Source organism: Triticum aestivum, chromosome 2D (genome assembly GCF_018294505.1).
Source record: "Triticum aestivum cultivar Chinese Spring chromosome 2D, IWGSC CS RefSeq v2.1, whole genome shotgun sequence".
NCBI classification, from domain to species: domain Eukaryota; kingdom Viridiplantae; phylum Streptophyta; class Magnoliopsida; order Poales; family Poaceae; genus Triticum; species Triticum aestivum.
Genome location: NC_057799.1, coordinates 596,833,752 through 596,857,356, shown reverse-complemented (window position 1 = coordinate 596,857,356; position 23,605 = coordinate 596,833,752). Strand labels below are relative to the sequence as shown.

Here is a 23,605-nt window from a genome sequence, read left to right as displayed (position 1 = left end):
GACAAGAAGCACTAGGTAGGTGCAACCTGAAGAGAGAATAATAAGACATGCATGGCGCAAAGTAACCCAGCTACATACTACACTACGTGCGCACCAGACACTTTTGAATTTGACTGAAAATAATTAGCACAGATCCGCGCGCAACGCAGAGAGGATTATATAAAGCCCTTGTGCACCTCTGCATTTTATCAAGTCTTCTTGACATACACTTCCTACACCACCAAAAGCTAAGCTAGTGCAAACTACGAAGTAGGAGAAGATGGAGAGCTCAAGGAGGGCGCTCCTCCTGGTGGCGGTGGCGGCGATGGCCATCGGCCTCGCGAGTGCCAGTTTCCGTGACAACTGCGACATTAAGTGGAACCCCGAGAACGCGGCCTTCTCCGACGACGGCCACGGCCTGACCATGTCCCTAAAGAGCAACTCCTCTGGCTGCTTGCTGCAGACGAAGAAGCAGTTCATCTACGGCAGCGTCTCCACCCTCATCAAGCTCGTCCCGGGGAACTCGGCCGGCACCGTCACCACATACTACGTACGTATATCTATCCTATCGTGGTTAGCTTTAATTATCTACAATAATACTTACTAATGAGCTTGTACTGAAATGCTGATGTACTGCAATACTAACTGTGTATGCATTAATTTATCATGGATTCAGACATCTTCTGTGGGGGACGACCACGACGAGATTGACTTCGAGTTCCTGGGGAACGAGACGGGGCAGCCCTACACGCTGCACACCAACGTGTTCGCCGACGGCGTCGGCAAGAAGGAGATGCAGTTCGTGCCCTGGTTCGACCCCACCGCCGACTTCCACGCCTACACCATCTCCTGGACGCCCTGCATGATCGTCTGGTACGTCGACGACGTCCCCATCCGGGTGTTCCGCAACTACCGGGACAAGGGCATTGCGTACCCGATCAAGCGTCCGATGTTCGGCTACTCCAGCATCTGGTCGGCGGAGGACTGGGCCACGCAGGGCGGCCGCGTCAAGGCCGACTGGTCCAAGGCACCCTTCGTCGCCGGCTACCGCGACATGGTCCTCGACGTCTGCCCCTGCGACGGAGCCGACTCCTGCGTGTACGGCTGCGATGGGGCGTTCAGCCACGGCGGGCGGCAGCAGAACTGCGCTGGCCTCACCGACCAGCAGCGGGCCAAGATGCAGGAGGTGCAGAAGACTCACAGGATCTACGACTACTGCGTCGACTACAGGGACAACAAGAAGCCCGGCCCCGAGTGCAGCCTGCCGCAGTACTGATCGACCCATGCATATCCAGCTGCAGTCTGATCGTGGTCGTGGCACGCACCAAGCGGCAATGGTTGGCCGGCCGATCTACTACCACGGCATACACGACCCATTGATTCCATTGGGACTTTATTTATTTATTTTTTGATACATATATTTTTGTTTTCTCAAGGTTTTTCATTCTTGTTGCTCCCGGGATGTTTTTTCCAAATTTTGTTCAATGCTTACCCGATTAAGTAATCATCAATGATCTTTTTTGAATGGATCACATAGGGCATGATTGGTTGCATGCATGAACCAACGAGCCAGGCCGCTAATGAATCATGTAAGGTTACCCACAACCACAACACACCACGACTACAATAATCTATTGATCTATGGCAAATTTACTATGATAATTTTTTTAAATGGCATAGATTGGCCTAAATCCCGCAGTGGCACCAAACTTTTCGTCTCGATCAAAAGAAAGCTTACCATGCCTAATTGGGTGGTGCTCCCGTCGGCCGATATGCCGATCTGCCCCTTATATTTGGTCGACCGATAAGTTCTCCATAAGCGATATCCCCAACATTGGCGAAAACACAAGCCATGGTGTTTGGTTACATGCAACACACGTTTTCTGGTAAGCTCCTCGTGGATGTGGTGAGGTTAGCAGCACACTAGCAGGCAGAACAAACAGAAGACACACAAAATAGATAGCATATACGAAAAAGTTAAACATAGTACGACACTTAAACGAGTAATTTTCAACCAAACCAATACGACATAGTCTTAAACCAAACCAACACACGCAACCGAGAGCTCCCCTAGACGTTCACAACGAAGGCGTCGTCATGCTTCCCGCACTGGACGACGACCATCTTCAGGGTGTCGGGAGTCGAAAGCTTAAAGATGACCATGTAGCCGATCCTGATCTGGTGGACAACGGCGAAGGGTGGCCAACCTTGATCGAGGGTGACCCTGCCGTTCATCAGCCGGACCGTCACCCTCCATGAGCAGCCGGTGTTCGTCTTCAGCTTGGACTCCCGAGGCACGGTCGGGAAGTACTTCGTGAAGTCTACAGGCATAGGTAGGCACTCCAACTTCGGGACAAGGATCACCTTGTAGAAGTGAGTTGGGCCTGCCTCCTCATGGTTTTGCTTGTAGTTCCTCCGCTTGCCGCTAGGGGGCTCCTCCAGCACGACGTCTTCGTCCAAGGGCGGCACCTCCTCCTTGCCCTTCTCCAATTCCGGCACCACCTCCTTCCCCTTCTCCAAGGTCGTGTGGTACCCCAATTCAGAGAACCGGAGGCCTTGCGTTCCGTCCCAGAGATCTATGTCTTTTGGAACACGACTATAGTTTGATACAGATAAACCATGATCTAATAGAGTACTTCATAGTAAACGGAGTTAGGTTACAATAATCTTGCTCCGCAAGGTAGTACAATAGGAGCAGCCATGCTCAAATTGTATTCCATGGTCTAGTGTCTACGGAAGTACTAGTGGTGGAAACAGTACAACACAACGGAAGACATGACGGTGGCGGGGCTTCTCTAGAGGGACACTGCTAGGACACGATCTAGCTCACACTCTCGACGTCCTTCTACGGAGCTTCTCCTATATCTGGCATGATAAGTCAGGTAAGTACTTTGAATGTACTCGCAAACTCACAAACAATCCAAAAGCAAGCAAGAACAAGGTAAACAATCATAACCACAAAGTAAAGACTTGTAAAACAAATACTAGCATAACTACTGCATAAACTTAGTTTGCACGTTAAATGTCCTATGGACCTCTTCCTGGCATGATCCTTGATCATCCAGCTATTCATAGTAGATCATCTCATGTGATCGTTCCACCTGTCTAACACAACTATCAACGTTTAACTTAAACAAATTAGGGTGACTGGTCAAATAGTGTGACATAATGAGAACTGTGTCCCTTTGCCAGGGACTGGGCTATTAAAATAGACTAGATGATACCCCGCGTGTTTTTGCAGGAACTCTTTGTCCTATGAAGATGATGATAGATAAATTGAATAACTTTTTGCATGATGTATTAAGAACTTAAGATGAGAAAACTGCAATGGACACATCTTGATATGGCATAAGTAATCTCGTTTGACTTGCATGAATATTAATGTATATAAACACACTAACGAGGATTCGGAAAGAGACACAACATGAATGATTATGTAGAAATGTTGGAGCTGTTGTTGTAAATCAATCTTCATATATGCATTATTGGCCACTGTAGCTGCTTGCTTGCAATACTTCACAAGGAGTGATGGAGCTCCAATATCAACAAAAAACATATTCCTCTCTCTCTGTTTGCCAAAGTGAGTACCAATTCTTTTTGCTCAAAGCATTAGGCTGAATAGAGCATGAGTAATTATACACATAAGCACCAAGATCCAAATTGTCGAGTTGAAAACAGAATTTGTTGCAACAAAAAGAAACTATGCATGAAACCTTATGAAAGCTGAATAAAACTGTTGCTTATTGATGATTTGGTGCGGCATACAAGAGTATATAAGAGGGTACAAACCGACTTGGGGTAGGGGTACAAAACTGACTTGGACTAGAAGTCGTATACCATAATGACTACTCTAACATCCCCCCCGCAGTATCAACGGCAGGCTCGACGACGTTGAGACTGAAACAGATATCTTGAAACGGCTTAGTAGGCAGTGCCTTGGTGAAAATGTCAGCAAACTGAGCCGTAGAGGGAACATGAAGCACCCGAACCTGACCAAGAGCAACCTTTTCACGAACAAAATGAATATCAATCTCAATATGCTTTGTGCGTCGGTGTTGAACTGGATTGCTGGTCATGTAGACTGCTGATATGTTGTCACAGTAGACAATAGTGGCCTGCTCAATAGGCCTATGTAGCTCGGAGAGTAACTGCCGAATCCAGATTGTATCTGCAACGGCATGTGCCACAGCGCGATACTCAGCCTCGGCCGACGAACGTGAGACTGTAACCTGTCTTTTCGAAGACGAAGAAATCAAATTGTTACCAAGAAAAACACAAAAAACCGGAAGTGGACCTTCGAGTGTCAGGACAACCAGCCCAGTCTGCATCAGAGTATGCGGTAAGCGAGTGAGAAGAATTATTGAGGTGGAGACCATGATTGAGAGTTCCTTTTAAATACCGAAGAATGCGTTTAACATGATTATAGTGAGGAACCCGGGGATCATGCATATAGAGACATGCTTGTTGAACAGCAAAAGAGATTTCAGGACGAGTAATGGTGAGATATTGGAGAGCACCTGTTAGGCTACGATAGAGAGTAGGATCGGAAAAGGGTTCACCGGTAGCCGAAAGTTTAAAACTAGTATCGACAGGAGTGCGAGATGATTGACAGTCAAGCATACCAGCACGATTAAGAAGATCAAGAATATACTGGCATTGGGAAAGAAAAAGGCTGGAGGAATCTCGAACAACAGCAATGCCTAAGAAATGATGAAGGAGTCCTAGGTCAGTCATAGAAAATTCAGATCTAAGAAGAGAGACAATATGATCTAAGAACTTTTGAGAGGAGACGGTAAGAATGATATCATCTACATAGAGAAGTAAATAGGCAGTGTCAGAAGTTTGATGATACACAAAAAGAGAGGTGTCGGAGAGAGATGGAGTGAAGCCTATTGTTTGAATGAAGGAGGAGAAGCGTTGAAACCAAGCTCGTGGGGCCTGTTTAAGACCGTAGAGAGATTTCTGAAGAAGACATAAATGAGTTGGAAAGGATGGATTTTCAAAACCCAGAGGTTGCTGGCAGTAGACAGTTTCTTGAAGGGAACCATGGAGGAAAGCATTTTTCACATCAAGTTGGTGAATGGGCCATGAAGAGGAGACAGCAACACTAAGAACGGTGCGAATGGTGCTAGGTTTAACAACAGGAGAGAAGGTTTCTTCGTAATCAATTCCTTGTTGCTGAGAAAACCCACGACAAACCCACCTGGCTTTATATCGTGAGAGGCTCCCATCGGAGTGGAACTTTTGGCGAAAAATCCATTTGCCAGAAACAATATTTGTATTGGGAGAACGAGGAACAAGTTACCAGGTGTTGTTTTGAAGTAAAGCATTATATTCTTCTTGCATGGCAGCGGCCCAATTGGGATCAAGTAGAGCAGTTTTGTAATTCTTTGGAAGAGAAGTGAGAGATACGGAGGTATGAAGGTTTAGGCGGTCTTGGGGTTGATGAAATCCTGATTTGGCCCTAGTACGCATGCGATGATCATTAATCGGGGCTGCTGTAGGAATAGCACGAGGGGGTAAGGTGGGTACTGGTGAGTCCGGCGCAGCGGAAGAGTCGGACGAAGGAGTAGGGCTGGGTGGTGGAGTGGGAGCAGGGCTGGGTGGTGGAGTGGGAGTAGGGGCCGGGGGTGTTGGGGAGGGAGCAGGGGTCGGGGGTGTTGGGGACGTCTCGGGTGGGGTGAGTGTATGGTTAGGATTGGCTATGGTGGGTGTTAATGGTGGTGGTGATAAGTTGTGTTCGGCAGGTAGGGAAGTATATAGTTGGAAAGGATGGGGAGAGGGGGTGTTTGCGGAGCTAGGGGTGTTGGATGGTGTAGTAGTGCGTTGTGAGAAAGGAAAAATGTGCTCAGCAAACGTGACATGACGAGAGACATGAACGTGTCCGGTGTGAAGGTCGAGACAGCGATAGCCTTTGTGCTCGTCAGAGAAGCCGAGAAAAGCACATGGGATAGAGCGTGGTGACAATTTATTTGCAGAAGTGGCGTAGGCATTGGGAAAACAGAGACAGCCGAAAACACGAACCGCGGAGTAGTCGGGGTGGGAAAGAAAGAGGGAATAATAGGGAGTAGTGTTGGGTTTAGTTTTAGAAGGAAGGTGGCCATGTGTAGGGCTTCAGCCCAAAACTTGGGAGGCATAGATGATTGAATGAGGAGAGTGCGAACTATATCATTGAGGGTGCGAAGAGAGCGTTCTGCTTTACCATTTTGAGGGGAGGTGTAGGGACATGAGAACCTAAGCAGGATGCCATGTTGTAAGAAGAAAGTACGATTTTTAATGTTATCAAACTCGCGACCATTGTCACATTGGATAAAGCGAATTGGGAGGAAGAAGTGAACAGACACATAGCGTTGAAAATTAAGGAAAAGAGAATGGACCTCAGATTTGTTGCGTAGAGGAAAAGTCCAGACAAAGTGGGTGAAATCATCTAGGATAACAAGGTAGTATTTAAAACCCGAAACACTTGCAATGGGAGAGGTCCATAAATCACAATGTATTAATTCAAAGGGATAAGTGCTACAAGAACTAGAGGAACTAAAGGGAAGACGCACATGTTTGCCTAATTGACAAGACTCGCAAAACACAGAATTATGAGAGTCCCTATTACATGGTATGGTAAATTCACTAAGCATAGAAGCTAAGACGGCGGGGTTGGGATGGCCCAAGCGACGATGCCAGAGATCGACGAAGGCCAGCATGGATGTTGGAGGGGTGGCGGCAGGAACTCCATTAAGAGAATAAAGATCACCGGAGCTATTGAAGCGAGCGATCTCGGCCTTGGTCAGGTAATCCTTCACAGATAGACCAAAAGGGTCAAATTCAGCCGAAACTAGATTGTCGCAAGTAAATTGGCGAACAGAGATAAGATTTTTAATGAGGGCGGGTGCAACTAGAACATCGCGAAGTAAAAGAGGTTTGGTGGAAGAGGGAAGTTGAGCCTGACCAACACAATATATAGGAATAGATGATCCATCTCCAAGGATAATGGAAGGGAAAGGAGATTTAGTGCAAGAAGATAACCAATTACTAGATGCAGACATATGACTAGAGGCCCCTGAATCAAAGATCCAATCCGTACCTGAGTTTCCTTGTGCAGCAAAGTTATTCATGGCCTGGAGAAAGGCAGCTTGATCCCAGCTCGGCGTCGCAGGTGAGGGTGGCATCGGAAGCAGTGCCGGCGGATACGATGGTGAAGGCAGTAGGGCCGGCTGGGGAGTGTAGTAGGCATTGGCCGGCTGTGGTAGGGGTGGCGTCGGGAGCAGGGCCGGCTGAGGTGTGTAGTAGGCGCCGCCGTCGGTGCTGTAATGACCATAAGGAGCATACGTCGGGGCGGCGTGATAGGCATTGGCCGGCTGTCGGGGGTTGAGAACCCCGGGAGCACCAGTAGGCGGCCGAAGGCCGAGTTGCCAGGCACCTGAGTATGCCGGCGGAGCACCGAGGGTGGACGGAGCGGACCAGGGCATGGGCCATGCTTGAACAAGCCCCGTCCAAGGATCATGAGGAGGCCGCCATGCAACCGCAGGATGGAGCACTGGTGGGTGGTGCAGGACTCGGTGCTGGTGATGTCGTAGGCGGAACCGAACGAGTCGGCGGCGGCCTGTAGATAGGATTTTTGCCACGGTAGTTCGGACTAGGACGCCAGCCTGGGGGCGGTTCAACAGATGACGATGCGGACGGCCCGGCGGCAGGAGCCGGCCTGGAAGGCGGCGCTGGTGTAGACGACAGAGGAGGACGAGCCGCAGCATGAAAGACCTTGGGGCGAGAATCCTTGCGAGCTTGTGTTTCCGCCGCGAGTTGTAGCAAGGAACGTACTTCAGCGAATGTAGGAGGTGGTCGTATCATCGGTATGAACGAGGCTTGCTTGTCAAAGTCTTCGCTGAGGCCGACGACGACGATATTGATTAGCTGTGAGTCGCTAACTGTATCGCCGAGTTCGCGGAGCTCATCGCCAATGGTCTTAACGCGCTGGCAGAACAGGTTCACCGGGGCGTCTCCTTGCACCATATTGCGAAGCTCGGTGTGGAGAGTGTTTTTCCGAACGTCGGTGTTGCTTTGGAAGAGCTGACGGAGGGAGTGCCAGATGTTGGCAGCGGTGGCGCCGTCGTGATCGAGCATGTTGAAGATCTCGGTGGTGATGCGGGTGTAGAACCACTGGACGATCGCGAGATCGTCTTTCAACCATTGCGGATCGTCGGGGCGGGGAAGACAGTTGGCGGCGACATGCGAGCGCAGGTTCCAGCGGCTGAGGTGGAGATCGGATGTCTCCAATGGTAGTAGTTGTGGGCGGCGAGATCAAGAACTATGGGGATGTAGGGGCTGACGTCGGAGATTGTGTCAGCAAGAGATATTGGTGCGGCGAGGATGGGTGCAGGGTAGTTTTGTGGAGCTATGGTGAGGGCCGAGAGAGAAGCGGCCGCGGCGTTGGCAGCCTTGGCGATGAGTGCAGCCCGGCGCTCGAAGTAGCCGGGCGGCGGCGGCGTTGGCGGAGCCATACCCTAAACCCTGGGACCGGTATCTGATACCATGAAAGCTGAATAAAACTGTTGCTTATTGATGATTTGGTGCGGCATACAAGAGTATATAAGAGGGTACAAACCGACTTGGGGTAGGGGTACAAAACTGACTTGGACTAGAAGTCGTATACCATAATGACTACTCTAACACCTTATAAGCTACATTAAGTGAATAAAAAATAGAGAATGGCAATTTCTGTGGTTTAAAATCTCAAACATGACGAATTGTTTTGTTCAGACCTTGGACAAATAGGCATATTTAGTCAGTTCAGCATATCCAAATTGCAGAATAGTTGGGAAGATGACACAGTCAGCACTGATTAATTTGTTTGGATTTATATGCAAGATACTTAAACAGAGGAGGACATGTGCATGTACGATCCATCAAGGCTTAGTGCACAGAGATGAGTAGCAAACTGTCAACTATGAAAAATATAAAATAAAAGGGTTCAAACTTAAACTGAGCCCATACCATAGATAACCTGGAGAAAAGTTGGACAACTGCCGTTTTCCTTGTTCTGAATACACTGCAGTAATCTGCTCTTTTCCTTGTTCTGAATATACTGCAGTAGGCTTAGAAAATGAATACATTGATGCAGTATATTCATTTTCTTGGTAATATTTCCATCAATCATCCCATGACTGTAGTCCTGAATGTATGAAATATTTCCATACAACTGGGCATCATACTTCTCTTTTAATCTGATCAGTTCCTAGGATTTGCAAGAATACGTCATGGAGCAAAATTAAACATAATAGATCCACACCTCTTCTGAACAAAATCAAGGAAAGTGACCATCTCATATCATTACCAAAGCTTGTCGAACATAGAAGCCTATGATATATAGTAGTTACATACCTCCTCGGTTTCATAGAGTCCGTGCAGAATTTTTTCCTCTGATCATAGATGACGTTGGGTGCGCCTTGAATCAGTGCCCTGTGACAGGGAGCAGGGAAACACTGTCACCAATAGTCTTGCAGATTTTTGTGCGGAGCATCCAACCTGATAGAAAAAGACAGGGGTGGTGGCGGCTCAAGAATCAAGATCCATGTTGCCCAGGGCATCCGGTGACACCATAACTCCTCCTAACCTCTACAATAGGTCGACGGCGTCGCATGATTCGACCGACGGCAAGGCGAACGGGGGCAGCAGAAGGAGATGAAGGCGCCATGAGGCGGCCGGCGGCTGCAGAGAAGGATGCGTGATATCGAAGGATCGAGAGATGCAGCAGAGACGGCGGCTGCTAGGCGTCATCCGGATGCCTCCAGCGAAAAAACATCCGCCTAATCAGCCGTTGGATGCACATAATCACAACCATCCCATCCTGCTCCATGCGCACTGACTCAGTCATCGCCTTCCGCTACTGTGTCTGTTGAAAAACAAACAGCGGCCGTGGCATGCAGCACTTACACAGCAAGATAGCATCCCAAAGCGGCACCAGATCGGAGCTCGGTCGGGGCGTCGCCGGAGAGTTGTTGGGTCGTCGCAGCACCCCCTTGCAGCATGGCGGCCCGTCACAACATCATCTCGCAGCACATCGCCAGTCATCGTAGCATCGACTAGAAGTACGGCGGCACCGTCGCAGCATCGGCTCGAAGCACGGTGACGCCGTCGCAGCACCGCTTCGCAGCACGTCGCCGGTCTTCGAAGCACCACCTCACAGCATGCCGTCAGTCGTCGGCTCGTTGCAGCATCGGCTTGAAGCATGATGGCGCCGTCGTAGCACCGCCTCGCAGCACGTCGTCGTCGCAGCACCGCCCTGCAGCATGTCGCCGGTCGTCGTACCACCGCCTCGCAGCATGTCGCCGGTCGTCGACTCGTGGCAGCACTGCCCCGCAGCACGTCGCCGTTTGTCGGATCGTCGAAGCACCGGCTTGACGCACGGCGGCGCCGTTGTAGCACCGCCTCGAAGCACGTCGCTGGCCGTCGCAGTATTGATGTCTTGTGGGTCTGCTTGCTCGCAACTCATATTACGGTGGCGCCCCCCGCAGCTCTGCCTTGTAGCACGGCGGCGCCCCCGCAGCTCCGCCACGCAGTGCAGCGAACCACATCTGGTGTGTTTTGCAGGCGGGATAAGAAAAGAGAGCAGGAGGAAGAGGATAAGGATGGAGAGGGACACGGGGAGGAGATAAGGAAGAAAAGGCAAATTTGACAATTTTGACCTCGAAACGAAATAAATTCACAGAATGAACTGGGTGCGAAATTATTTCACACCCCTAACCCTTTTGTGTAGCGCCCGCCACGCCGGCGCCACACCCTACGGTGCAGCGCCTAGCTCCGCGGCGTTGCACCACTGTCCACCGTGGCAGCCCACGGTCCCGCACCCAGCCGTGCAACGCCTTCGAGCTAGGCGCTGCATCTGTAATATGCAGCGCCTAGCCGCTAGGCGTTGCACGTGTAATGTGCAGCGCCTAGCGGCTAGGCGCTGCACTGTGACTTATCCAGCCACTTGGCTGGGCCCCCCTCCCCCACCCCCCCCCCCCACCACACACTCTCTCACTCTCTCCCCGAGCTTTGCCCCCTCTCCCACTCTCCCCCCTCTCAAATCTTCTTTCAAATCTTGCAAATTTGAAGAATTTGTCCGTGGATTTCGAAGTCAAACCCTCCCTCAAGGTAATAATCTCCGATCCCCTTGTTTTGATCGAAGTAAAGTTCTCCCATTGCTCATTTGTTGGTAGTTTGGGGAAACCCTAGTTTAGTTTGGATCTAGAGATTTGCATGGAGATGTGAGATGTTTGTTTGCCAATTTCTATGATTACGCTTTGTTAGTATGCTAGGGTTATTCTTATGGGTGTTCTTATGTTGGTGCTAGGGTTAGGTTTAGGGCTAGGGTTATGGTTAGGGTTAGGTTTAGGGTTAGGGTTATGGTTAGCGTTAGGGTTGTTGTTTCATATATATATATTAGGGTTTGTATTCGGTGTTAATCCATGGATTAGTACTCATGGAAGCAATGTTACCTTGTGTTCATTGCTTATAGGGATGGGAAGAACATGTGTGTTTGTTCATCATGGGGACAAAGACGCCTTTTTGAAAGGCAATAAAGAACCGGACCCGGATGAGCTTGACATTGTGTTTGATAGTAGTCCTAGCTATGCCGAGCTCTTGCAACAAGTTAGGAAAGATTTGAATTGGATGGACCCTAGTGATATCATTGAGTTGGAGGGAAGGCATAATGTTGGTTTTGGAATGCACATCCGTTGGAAGACAATGCGTGTAAACTCGGAGCAACGTTGGGTTGCATACAAGGAGACGGTGGCCGAATCACTAGACAAGGCTCTTGAGTTATTTGCAATGAAGAAGGTTGAGTCAAGTTTGCATTTGGACTTGAACCGGAACCCCTCCCCTTTGGTTGCTAGTAGCCCCCCACCCTTGAAGCAAGATGAAATTGTTGAACCTCTTTTGACCCAAGAAGTGAGGCCAACATTGAGCCCGTGTAGAAACAACCAAGATGAATCTTTGCAAGAGGACAACGATGAGTATGCGGATGATGACAATGAAGTTGATCTCCATGACAACAATGTGGGTGATCTCGACAAATATCATTTGCAAGAGACAATGGACCATTCCATCCCTTTTTCCCGTGCATATGCATCGGACTCGGATGATGATGGTCCCGATGAACAAGTTGATGCGGAGGGGTTCACGGTGAAGGAGGCCGAAGCTTTCGAGAAGGTATTTGGTCGGGATCATCGGACTACATTGTTCAAGGATGTTAGTCTTGCGGATGAAGCCGTGGTAGATGGTGGCCAATGTGTAGCTCTTGGGGTTAGGCCAAGCTCTCACCGTGATTTGGTAGACGACAAGAACCGGATTGCTAAAGGTTCTAAGTTCGACAGCTTGTTGGATTTGAAGATGTGGCTCGACAACTACTCGGTTACGCATTATCGTCCACACAAGGTGGTGCACTCGGACGTCAATGTGCGCTACATGGTTGCATGTGCATGTGAAGATGAAAAGGAGGTCCAACTTGGACTTACAAGAGGCCGTGGTGGTGGTAGAGGTCGTGGAAAGGAGGTCCAACAAGGAGTGGCAAGACGCCGTGGCGGTTGTCCGTGGATTGTGCGTGCAAGACCATGGAAAGGAGGTCCTACTTGGCATGTAGTGAGTTGTGTGCCAACTCACATGTGCCAAGGCAAAAGGGTGGATGGCAAGATTGTGTCCCAAGACCACAAACAACTCACGTCCGAGTTCATCGCTTACAGGCTCTCCAACTCAATATCCACACTTCCAACAATGAGCGTCCAACATGTCATTGACCTTGTGAAAGCCATCTTTCATTACAAGGTGAAATACGGCAAGGCATGGAAGGCGAAGCAAGCTGCATTTAAGATGTTGTATGGTACATGGGAGGAAGCATACAACTGAATCCCTAGGTTGTTGTTAGCCATGGCCGCGACAAACCCGGGCATGGTTCATGGTTCATAGTTTCGCAACCAGTTCATTCTGTGATTTGCTTTCGATTATAGGTCAAAATTGTCAAATTTGCCGGAAGAAAAGGGGGCACGTGGGTGGCCCCCACAGGCCACGCGTCACAAGGAAACGGCGGCTGCGCGATGCGGTTGTTTGCATCCGACCGTTTTGAAGCAGTTTCCCTTATTTATTTAGAAAAGCCAAAGGGCATCAGTTACGGAAGTCTAAGAATCACATGAGAATTACGGCCTTAGTGCTAACCAGGCGGATGACCTCATATGCCCTCGTCGTCAGTTGAAAAGTGGTCTTTTCTAGTGGGAGACTATTCGGCTGTTTACATGCAAACGGAGAAGAATTATTGGATGATAACTGCTGACATGGCATCTCCGCTGATGTGGATAGGCTGCATGTGAAGATAAATAGGTTAGTGAGGATGAACTATTTAGGTATTATAGATTCAACACACACTCTGCAGAGGCTGTACACTTTATCCACACCATAGCCTCCCAGTCTAACAAATCCCGCTCATAGCCTGACACTCTAATCGTGTCTCCGACCTCCCATAGGCTAGCCCCGGGAGAGAGGATCTGGGTCCTTGTTATCACTATAAAATTTGCTCTATTCAGTGACAAAAACCTTGGTGACGAAATAGGAACCGTCGCTTAAAATCATAATTTCTGTGACGGTCCACCGTCATAAGGTGTTCGGGGCAGCGCCCTAGCCAACTTTGGCGACATTCTGGGTTGATTTTTTGCGCAGGCGTGTCCATTTTTTTCCTAGGGTACCGTGGGTACCACTTAGTAGTAGCGCTGGTCGGCTTAGCCTATGTTACTACTAAGATGTACTTGTAGCGCTGGCTCTGGCCCCGACAGTAGCGCGGTCTTCCTACCCCACGCTTGTGGCTAAGCATCTATCTATAGGGTATTTTCTAGTAGTGTTGTCTTTTCAGACCAATCGGCACCTGATATCTTGTTGACTGGAAAACTGCATCTGAACTTAAATTATTAATTAGAGGCGGTCAAGATTTATGGACAGCCTCAGCTAGTTATCATAGCCGGTTTTGCTTCTTTAACCGCATGCATGAGTTTCACGAGGATGAATAACCGCCTCCATTAGGCTATTAGAGGTGGCTGAAATGTTTTGGGTGAAAACTGCTTCCGTGGAACGTCTCCAATGCCCATTTACGTGGAAGGTGTCCTTTCCCTTCTTGGCTCACAGTTGGCGCACTCCCTCATCTCATCTCATCGACAGGTGCGCAGTTTGGCATGAAACAAAGAGGAAGCACGAAACATCGTTGTGTTGCAACAACCTGGACACGGCCCAAGAGTGGGCGACTGCGTGGTGGGCCGTCTTGGCCCAAATGGCTTGTAATAGCAAGTACTTATAGTTGTGTGTGTGAGTGAGGGCTATCGAATTGTAATCAGAACATTATTCCTATCAAGCTTTCCTCCCTACTCTTTCCCCTCCTCCAAGTTCTCTCTTCCTCTGGGACTATTCTTCTGGTTTGAGATCCAGATCCCGGCGAGACGCAGGGAGGTGCTACAGGAACGTAGCATTTGGTACTCAGTGTCGTGTATCGATCCGCTTCCTCTGATCCGAAAATTTTCATCCAGATCTCGCGATCAATCCTTCGATCTGCTTGTAATTCCTGGCAAAAGGTGCGGATCCCCTCGGGCGATCTCGCGCAAAACACCTCGGTGTACCTGCGCTAGGTCGAGTAGATCGAAGAGAACCACGACGGCTCGTTTGGCCAAGCCTAACCTCTCGGCGCGCATGGCGGCCGTGGAGCTCACCTTGGCGGAGCTGCAGCAGCTTGTTCAAGCGACGATCCTACAAAGCAAGGCGGTCTCGGAGGCGGGCGCGAAGACGGCGAAGCGATTGGATGTACTCCAGGACTCCTTCTACAAGTATGCCTCCTCCTCGGCCAAGGCCTTCGACGCGCTGGCCACGACGACCACAGGGTCGCTGGCTCGCACAGAGTCGACACTGGGTCGCGTGCTCGCCGCGCACGACTCCCTCGATGCGACTGGGGCGGAGATGAGGAAGTCTCTGGAGGGGATCGTCCGCCGCGTCGACACCATGGAGCAGCCGCCACACACAACGCAGTCCCAGGACCCGCTGACCGCGCGGACAGAGCCACAGCACACAAATCGGCAGGGGGCTACTCAACAGCAGTCAGGACATGACATCAGGGGTCTCCGGGTACCATCTCAGCATCGAAGCCGCGGTGAGCATTCCAAATCCCAGGCTCACTTCTAGGAAGAACTGTCTGATGAGTATGAGGACTGCGATGGATCGCCGAATTCTCAGTTCCAGTACACTCCTGGGAACTGCTCGTATTCCGCGATCTGATTTCCCCAAGTTTGAAGGAGAGAACCCCAAGTGGTGGAAGAAACAATGCGAGAAATATTTTCGCATGTACAATGTCAAGCCTGAGTTATGGGTCAATTTTGCGACAATGCATTTTGCAGGAAATGTGGCGTTATGGTTGCAAACCTATGAAGCAATGCACGGCATTGACAGTTGGGCAGCACTGTGTGTGGCTGTCTATGCAAAATTTAACAGGAACAAGTACTCTCGAGACATCGATGTGTTTTTCTCTCTGAAACAACATGATTCAGTCGACAGCTATGCCCACACATTTGAGGAGCAAATGCACAAAATGCTGGTGTACAATCACTCATATGATGAGACCTTCTTCATCAATCGGTTTGTGGAAGGGTTGAAACCTGCCATTCGCGCTCCTGTCAAGTTACAGCAACCTACCTCACTGGATTTGGCTTATTCCTTGGCTCAAACACAAGAAGCTCTGCTGGCCGAGGACACATACAGATCGAGCAAGCGTTGGCACTCCAAACCTTATGTGCATGAAGGACTTATGGGTGATGCACCTACTGGCAAAAGTGTTGATGAGCGTCCCAAACACACTGACAGAGTGGATTCTTTACGGGCCCAACGCAGAGCACGGGGTAAGTGTTTCAAGTGCGGAGAAAAGTACAGTCCTGGCCACAAGTGTCCTCAAGCAGTGCAACTGCATGTCCTGGAAGAACTCATAGAGGCTCTTCAGATGTCTGAGATCCCTGACAGTGAGTCTGAATCGGAAGTGGACACACCACAGACTACTAGGCCAAAGAATACTGACACTGATGCTTGCATGAAACTATCGGTTCATGCAGCAACATGAACCTCTTCTAAAGAAAGTATTAAACTGCAGGGCATGGTGGGGAAAAGACAACTCCTGATCCTGGTTGATTCGGGCAGCTCCACAAATTTCATCAGTGCAGATCTAGTACAAGAATTACACTGTCCAGTGGAGGAAATTGCTGCAGCCAAAGTCACTGTTGCTAATGGTGGAACATTGCAGTGCAACAAACAGGTGCCAAATCTTCAGTGGTTCTGTCAGAACAACTCCTTCAACACATCCCTGAAAGTGCTTCCTCTTGGCACATATGACATCATCTTGGGAATGCAATGGCTAGAAACAATGAGCCCCATGTGGGTAGACTGGAGGAAAAAAGTAATGAGGTTTAAGTACCAGGGTGTGAGAATTACATTGAGAGGAGTCAGAGACAAGCTCACCTCTTGCACAGCCATTTCAGGGAAGCACTTACAAGGTTTGCTCAATACAGGAGCTGTGGAACAAGTAATTCAGCTGTGTCACATTGTAGAAGCCCCAGCAACTCAGGACCTGATACCTCCTTCAGTTCAGTCCATTCTGGACAAACATAAGCAGCTGTTCAATACACCTGATACATTGCCCCCACACAGATCATTTGATCACCAGATTCCCCTGTTACCAGGAGCTAAACCTGTCAACAGCAAGCCCTACAGATACAATCCTATGCAGAAGAGTGAAATTGAGCAGCAGATCTCTACCATGCTACAACAAGGAGTCATTCAAGAGAGCACCAGCCCATTTGCTTCTCCAGTATTGTTAGTCAGGAAAAAAGATGGGAGTTGGCGATTCTGTGTGGATTATAGATAGCTCAGTTTAGTTACTGTGCAACACAAGTATCCTATGCCTGTAGTTGAAGAGCTCTTGGATGAGTTAGCAGGAGCAACTTACTTCACTAAACTAGACCTCAGATCTGGGTACCACCAGATAAGATTAGTGGAGGGGGAAGAATATAAAACAGCATTCAAAACACATCATGGTCTCTATGAATTTAAGGTTATGCCATTTGGACTTACAAATGCACCAGCAACCTTTCAAGCTGCAATGAATGCACTCTTTGCTCATTTGTTAAGAAAGTGTGTACTGATTTTCATGGATGACATCCTCATATTCAGTGAGACTTTGGAACAACACCTAGCACACTTGGAAGAGGTGTTCACAATTCTGCAGAACAACCAGCTCTTTGTGAAATACTCTAAGTGCACTTTTGCTCAGTCAGAACTAGAATATTTGGGTCATGTCATCAGTGGCAAGGGAGTTCACACAGATCCTTCCAAGATCAGAGCTGTTCAGGAGTGGCCAGTACCTCTTACTGCAAGAGATATCAGAGGATTCCTTGGACTTACTGGATATTACAGAGTATTTATTAAAAATTATGGGATCATTAGCAGGAGTCTATCTGACCTACTGAAAAAGGATGTGGTGTTTGCTTGGACACCAACTACTCAGGCTGCCTTTATGCATTTGAAAGAAGCTTTGGCCACAGCCCCAGTGTTGGCCCTCCCAAATTTCAAGAAAGAATTTACTGTGGAAACAGATGCCAGCAACAGTGGCATTGGTGCTGTGTTGATGCAAGAAGGCCACCCCATTTCCTATCTCAGCAAAGCTCTGGGCCCTAAATCTCAGGCATTGTCCACTTATGAAAAGGAGTGTTTAGCAATATTACTGGCTGTGGAAAAATGGAAATCATACTTGCAGCATGCTCCCTTCACTATTGCTACAGATCACAGAAGCTTGGTTCACTTGCAAGATCAGAAAATGTCCAGCCCCATGCAACAGAAAGCATTTCTCAAATTGCTTGGACTACAGTACACTATTGTGTACAAGAAAGGATTGGAAAATACTGCTGCTGATGCTCTGTCCAGACCACCTGCTCCCATGGAACTGTATGCAATTTCCTTCTGCACCCCCAAGTGGCTGTCAGTTGTTGCCGAAGGATATCAAACTCATTCAGCAGACAAGGAACTTCTCCAAGAACTGGCTCTCTCTGGCAGAAATGAAAAATGCTATGTTCTACATAATGGAATTATTAGATATAAGGACAGAATTTGGCTAGGCCATAATACTGAAGCACACCAGGCAATTATGCTAGCACTGCATAGCAGTGGAATTGGGGGCCACTCAGGGTTCCAAGGCACATATCAGAGAATTAAGGCCTTATTTGCCTGGCCTGCCATGAAACAGGCCATCCAGTCATATGTGCAAAGTTGTACAGTCTGTCAGCAGGCTAAGGCTGAACATATCAAGAAACCCGGATTACTCAATCCTCTACCTATACCCAAAGAGGCCTGGAGTTTAGTCAGTATGGATTTCATCGGCGGGCTACCCAAGAGCAAATCCTTCGACACTATCCTAGGGGTGATCGACAAGTTCAGCAAGTACGGGCACTTTGTACCTCTGTCACATCCTTTCACTGCACTGCAGGTTGCACAACTCTATGTGGATCAGGTCTATCGGCTGCATGGCCTACCCAAAGTGCTGGTAACTGACAGGGATCCCATCTTCACAAGCACCCTTTGGCAAGAGCTGTGCAGACTGACAGACACTACCATGAACATGAGTTCAGCTAGTCATCCCGAGACAGATGGCCAAACAAAGAAGCTGAATCAGTGTCTGGAAACGTTCCTGAGATGCATGGTCCACTCCACTCCTAAGAAGTGGGCACACTGGCTGCCCCAGGTAGAATATTGGTACAATACGAATTACAATTCAGCACTGGGCACAACACCATTTCAAGTCTCGTATGGCTACCAACCTCGTCACCTGGGAGTTGACAACTTGCAGAGTTCACTATCTTCTGACCTGTCAGGATGGCTAGCTGAGAGAAATCTGATGCAAGGCTTAATCAGGGAGCACTTGCTGCGCGCCCAACAGCGAATGAAGGCTCAAAAAGATACTAAACGCTCTGATCGTCAGTTCAAGGTGGGTGACTCGGCATTCCTGAAACTCCAACCCTACGTGCAACAGTCAGTTGCCCGATGACCGAACCACAAGCTGGGTTTCAAGTACTTCGGACCATATCAAATAGTTGCTCGCATTGGTGAGGTGGCTTACCGGTTGGCCCTGCCGGAGTCCAGCAAAATCCACCCCGTGGTGCACGTTTCACTGCTTAAGGCGGCGGCTCCTCCATCCAACTCAGAGGATTCTTCAGAGTCGCTCCATTATGTGCTCGAGCACGCGTCCAGACCAGCTCAAGTTCTCCAGTCGCGTCTGGTGCAAGTGGGGGGTCATACCCGCACACAACTGAAGATTGCTTGGCAAGGGTTGCCGCTGTCCATGGCAACCTGGGAGTGGGCAAGTACGATCGCGCCAGCGACAACGACCTGATACTGAACAGTCGAGGGCGAGCTGTTCCTTAAGGAGAGGGGAATGCAACAACCTGGACCCGGCCCAAGAGTGGGCGACTGCGTGGTGGGCCGTCTTGGCCCAAGTGGCTTGTAATAGCAAGTACTTATAGTTGTGTGTGTGAGTGAGGGAGACTATCGAATTGTAATCAGAACATTATTCCTATCAAGCTTTCCTCCCTGCTCTTTTCCCTCCTCCAAGTTCTCTCTTCCTCCGGGACTATTCTTCTGGTTCCAGATCCAGATCCCGGCGAGACGCAGGGAGGTGCTACGGGAACGTAGCATGTGCTGACCACTAACTAGTCAAATCCAGACGCTGTCAGATGCAAGCAATCCATATGATAATTGAACAAGCCGACAAGAAGCACTAGGTAGGTGCAACCTGAAGAGAGAATAATAAGACATGCATGGCGCAAAGTAACCCAGCTACATACTACACTACGTGCGCACCAGACACTTTTGAATTTGACTGAAAATAATTAGCACAGATCCGCACGCAACGCAGAGAGGATTATATAAAGCCCTTGTGCACCTCTGCATTTTCATCAAGTCTTCTTGACATACACTTCCTACACCACCAAAAGCTAAGCTAGTGCAAACTACGAAGTAGGAGAAGATGGAGAGCTCAAGGAGGGCGCTCCTCCTGGTGGCGGTGGCGGCGATGGCCATCGGCCTCGCGAGTGCCAGTTTCCGTGACAACTGCGACATTAAGTGGAACCCCGAGAACGCGGCCTTCTCCGACGACGGCCACGGCCTGACCATGTCCCTAAAGAGCAACTCCTCTGGCTGCTTGCTGCAGACGAAGAAGCAGTTCATCTACGGCAGCGTCTCCACCCTCATCAAGCTCGTCCCGGGGAACTCGGCCGGCACCGTCACCACATACTACGTACGTATATCTATCCTATCGTGGTTAGCTTTAATTATCTACAATAATACTTACTAATGAGCTTGTACTGAAATGCTGATGTACTGCAATACTAACTGTGTATGCATTAATTTATCATGGATTCAGACATCTTCTGTGGGGGACGACCACGACGAGATTGACTTCGAGTTCCTGGGGAACGAGACGGGGCAGCCCTACACGCTGCACACCAACGTGTTCGCCGACGGCGTCGGCAAGAAGGAGATGCAGTTCGTGCCCTGGTTCGACCCCACCGCCGACTTCCACGCCTACACCATCTCCTGGACGCCCTGCATGATCGTCTGGTACGTCGACGACGTCCCCATCCGGGTGTTCCGCAACTACCGGGACAAGGGCATTGCGTACCCGATCAAGCGTCCGATGTTCGGCTACTCCAGCATCTGGTCGGCGGAGGACTGGGCCACGCAGGGCGGCCGCGTCAAGGCCGACTGGTCCAAGGCACCCTTCGTCGCCGGCTACCGCGACATGGTCCTCGACGTCTGCCCCTGCGACGGAGCCGACTCCTGCGTGTACGGCTGCGATGGGGCGTTCAGCCACGGCGGGCGGCAGCAGAACTGCGCTGGCCTCACCGACCAGCAGCGGGCCAAGATGCAGGAGGTGCAGAAGACTCACAGGATCTACGACTACTGCGTCGACTACAGGGACAACAAGAAGCCCGGCCCCGAGTGCAGCCTGCCGCAGTACTGATCGACCCATGCATATCCAGCTGCAGTCTGATCGTGGTCGTGGCACGCACCAAGCGGCAATGGTTGGCCGGCCGATCTACTACCACGGCATACACGACCCATTGATTCCATTGGGACTTTATTTATTTATTTTTTGATACATATATTTTTGTTTTCTCAAGGTTTTTCATTCTTGTTGCTCCCGGGATGTTTTTTCCAAATTTTGTTCAATGCTTACCCGATTAAGTAATCATCAACGATCTTTTTTGAATGGATCACATAGGGCATGATTGGTTGCATGCATGAACCAACGAGCCAGGCCGCTAATGAATCATGTAAGGTTACCCACAACCACAACACACCACGACTACAATAATCTATTGATCTATGGCAAATTTACTATGATAATTTTTTTAAATGGCATAGATTGGCCTAAATCCCGCAGTGGCACCAAACTTTTCGTCTCGATCAAAAGAAAGCTTACCATGCCTAATTGGGTGGTGCTCCCGGGATTTTTTTTTTTCCAAATTTTGTTCAATGCTTACCCGATTGAGTAATCATGAACAATCTTTTTTGAATGGATCACATAGGGCATGATTGGTTGCATGCATGAACCAACGAGCTAGGCCCCCTAAAGAATGAAGTAAGGTTACCCACAACCACAACACACCATGACTATAATAATCTATTGATCTATGGCAAATTTACTATGATAATTTTGGCCTAAATCCCGCGGTGGCACTAAACTTTTCATCTCGATCAAAAGAAAGCTTACAATGCCCAATTGGGTGGTGCTTTTTCATGACCAAAGGAGGGTTACCACCAAAAACATCACATATAAGGGAGATGCATAACTACTTAAAATATGAATTTATTTTGAATTTACAGATCCTATTTGAGATACATGTACTTTTTTTCTGTAGAGAGAGATACATGTAGTTCAAATTTGAATAATATCTAATAATTAACTCGACACTCATTTAAGACCTAAATAATGGCAAATGATTTTAAAAAAATACTACCTTTGATATGAACACTACAATAGTATATTCCATGTACAAAACATTTGGAATACTGCAAACAACTATTTTTGTAAGGTCCTATACAAGGTACCTTATCTTGTTATTTCAGAAATAGAAAAAAACATAACAAGATGGAACATAAAGGAAGGAAAATCTAATGGGCCAAAACAAATCTCTTCTCTCTCCTTTTCCTTTTTCTTCCATTTCCCTCTACCACTAAATGGGCCAAACCCATGTTTACTTTCCCTTCTCCTTCCCTTTTTTCCCTTCTATTTTTTACGACAGGGTCATGGCCCAATAAGACAATCGAGGCCAGCCCAAACTACTACTCTCTAATTTTGTTCTTTGCCTATTTCTTTTTTTTCCAGAAAAAATTAAAGTGGCCAATTTAGTATTGCAATTCTTTATACAAAATTCATAGGAACCACCAAATGTATGAATAATATATGGAAATATTCATAATTTCCCAAGTATCTATTCATGGCATTTCCATGGAGGTTAATAGTAAGATTTAATTTGTTCTTAATAAATAATTCTAATTCAAGATTCCAAAGTTTTATAAGTTGTGCGAAATTACAAAGATGTATACAATCCTAGTTTAGTGATACGGTCTAAAATTTTAAAGGTGGTTTTATGACGCCATTATATGATGCCATGCCAATTTTAATATATTTGTACCACATTTAGATTTTATAGAAAAACTAACAAGTGAATGTAAATGTTTCATTTTTGAATTATATCTTGTTAATAGCCTCAAATTGATTTAATACATAAATAATAAGAAATGATTTCGGAAAATTGGTTAACTTTGACATGAACAATGCATTCCAATACGTTCCATGCAGAAATGTTGTGTAGTACTTAGGATGTAAATATTTCGAATGTATATACTTGTGCGCACTAGTGTTAAAGAATGTTGTAGTCCAAACTATAAGTGAAATGGTGAAGAATTTTTTGCGGAGTACACACTTCATAGTTTGCGTTGAATGGTATGATGTAACCTTTGTGATTCGTCCATTACAAAGCAATTTACATCCCAAGTTTTGTGAAACCGTCTAGAACTTAAAAAACAATCTTATGAGGTCATAACATGACCCATTCTATTTTTTATGTGGTTTTTTAACACATCTAGATTTTACATAAAAATTAAAGCGAATAAGATGTATGTAAAACTTTAAATTTTCTAGAGACCATGACGACGGGTCACAAGAAATGGCTACTACAAGATCTTGGCATCAACAAAGATAAACATGGTTAGCTCTGCTGTTTGATGTTGTAAATTAATAATTAGTACTATAATGATGGTCCATTGTCCATGATTTGCATTGATTCATTTAAAAAGCTTAATTTTGTATTAGTTTGCAAAGTTTTTGGATAAATTAGAATGATATTGACTCGTTGTTTAGTGCATTGCTTTTATGGTAAAAGTTTAGGCGCCTTGAAAAGGTTGCATCATGCTTGTTGATGCGTATTGTTAGCCCCAAGCTAATATCGTGGCATAGAGGAACATCACATTGTCGGGTCCAAAACTGTCTATTGTAAGAATTGTGGACATGCATCACTGATAGGGA

The 23,605-nt window shown here is 47.9% G+C and overlaps 2 protein-coding genes across 2 annotated transcripts; both read left to right on the top strand.

Annotated features, from left to right (window-relative positions):
• The first annotated feature begins 205 nt into the window (after positions 1-205).
• LOC123050272 (probable xyloglucan endotransglucosylase/hydrolase protein 12) lies at positions 206-1,508 on the top strand. The gene is made up of 2 exons (XM_044473093.1): positions 206-529; positions 656-1,508. Exons 1-2 carry the CDS (start codon positions 260-262, stop codon positions 1,253-1,255), a joined length of 870 nt encoding a protein of 289 aa, XP_044329028.1. The 5' UTR covers positions 206-259; the 3' UTR covers positions 1,256-1,508.
• An 18,476-nt stretch (positions 1,509-19,984) lies between these two features.
• On the top strand, positions 19,985-21,290 carry LOC123050271 (probable xyloglucan endotransglucosylase/hydrolase protein 12). The gene is made up of 2 exons (XM_044473092.1): positions 19,985-20,308; positions 20,435-21,290. The coding sequence occupies exons 1-2, from the start codon at positions 20,039-20,041 to the stop codon at positions 21,032-21,034; spliced, it is 870 nt and encodes a 289-aa protein (XP_044329027.1). The 5' UTR covers positions 19,985-20,038; the 3' UTR covers positions 21,035-21,290.
• Positions 21,291-23,605: the final 2,315 nt, after the last annotated feature.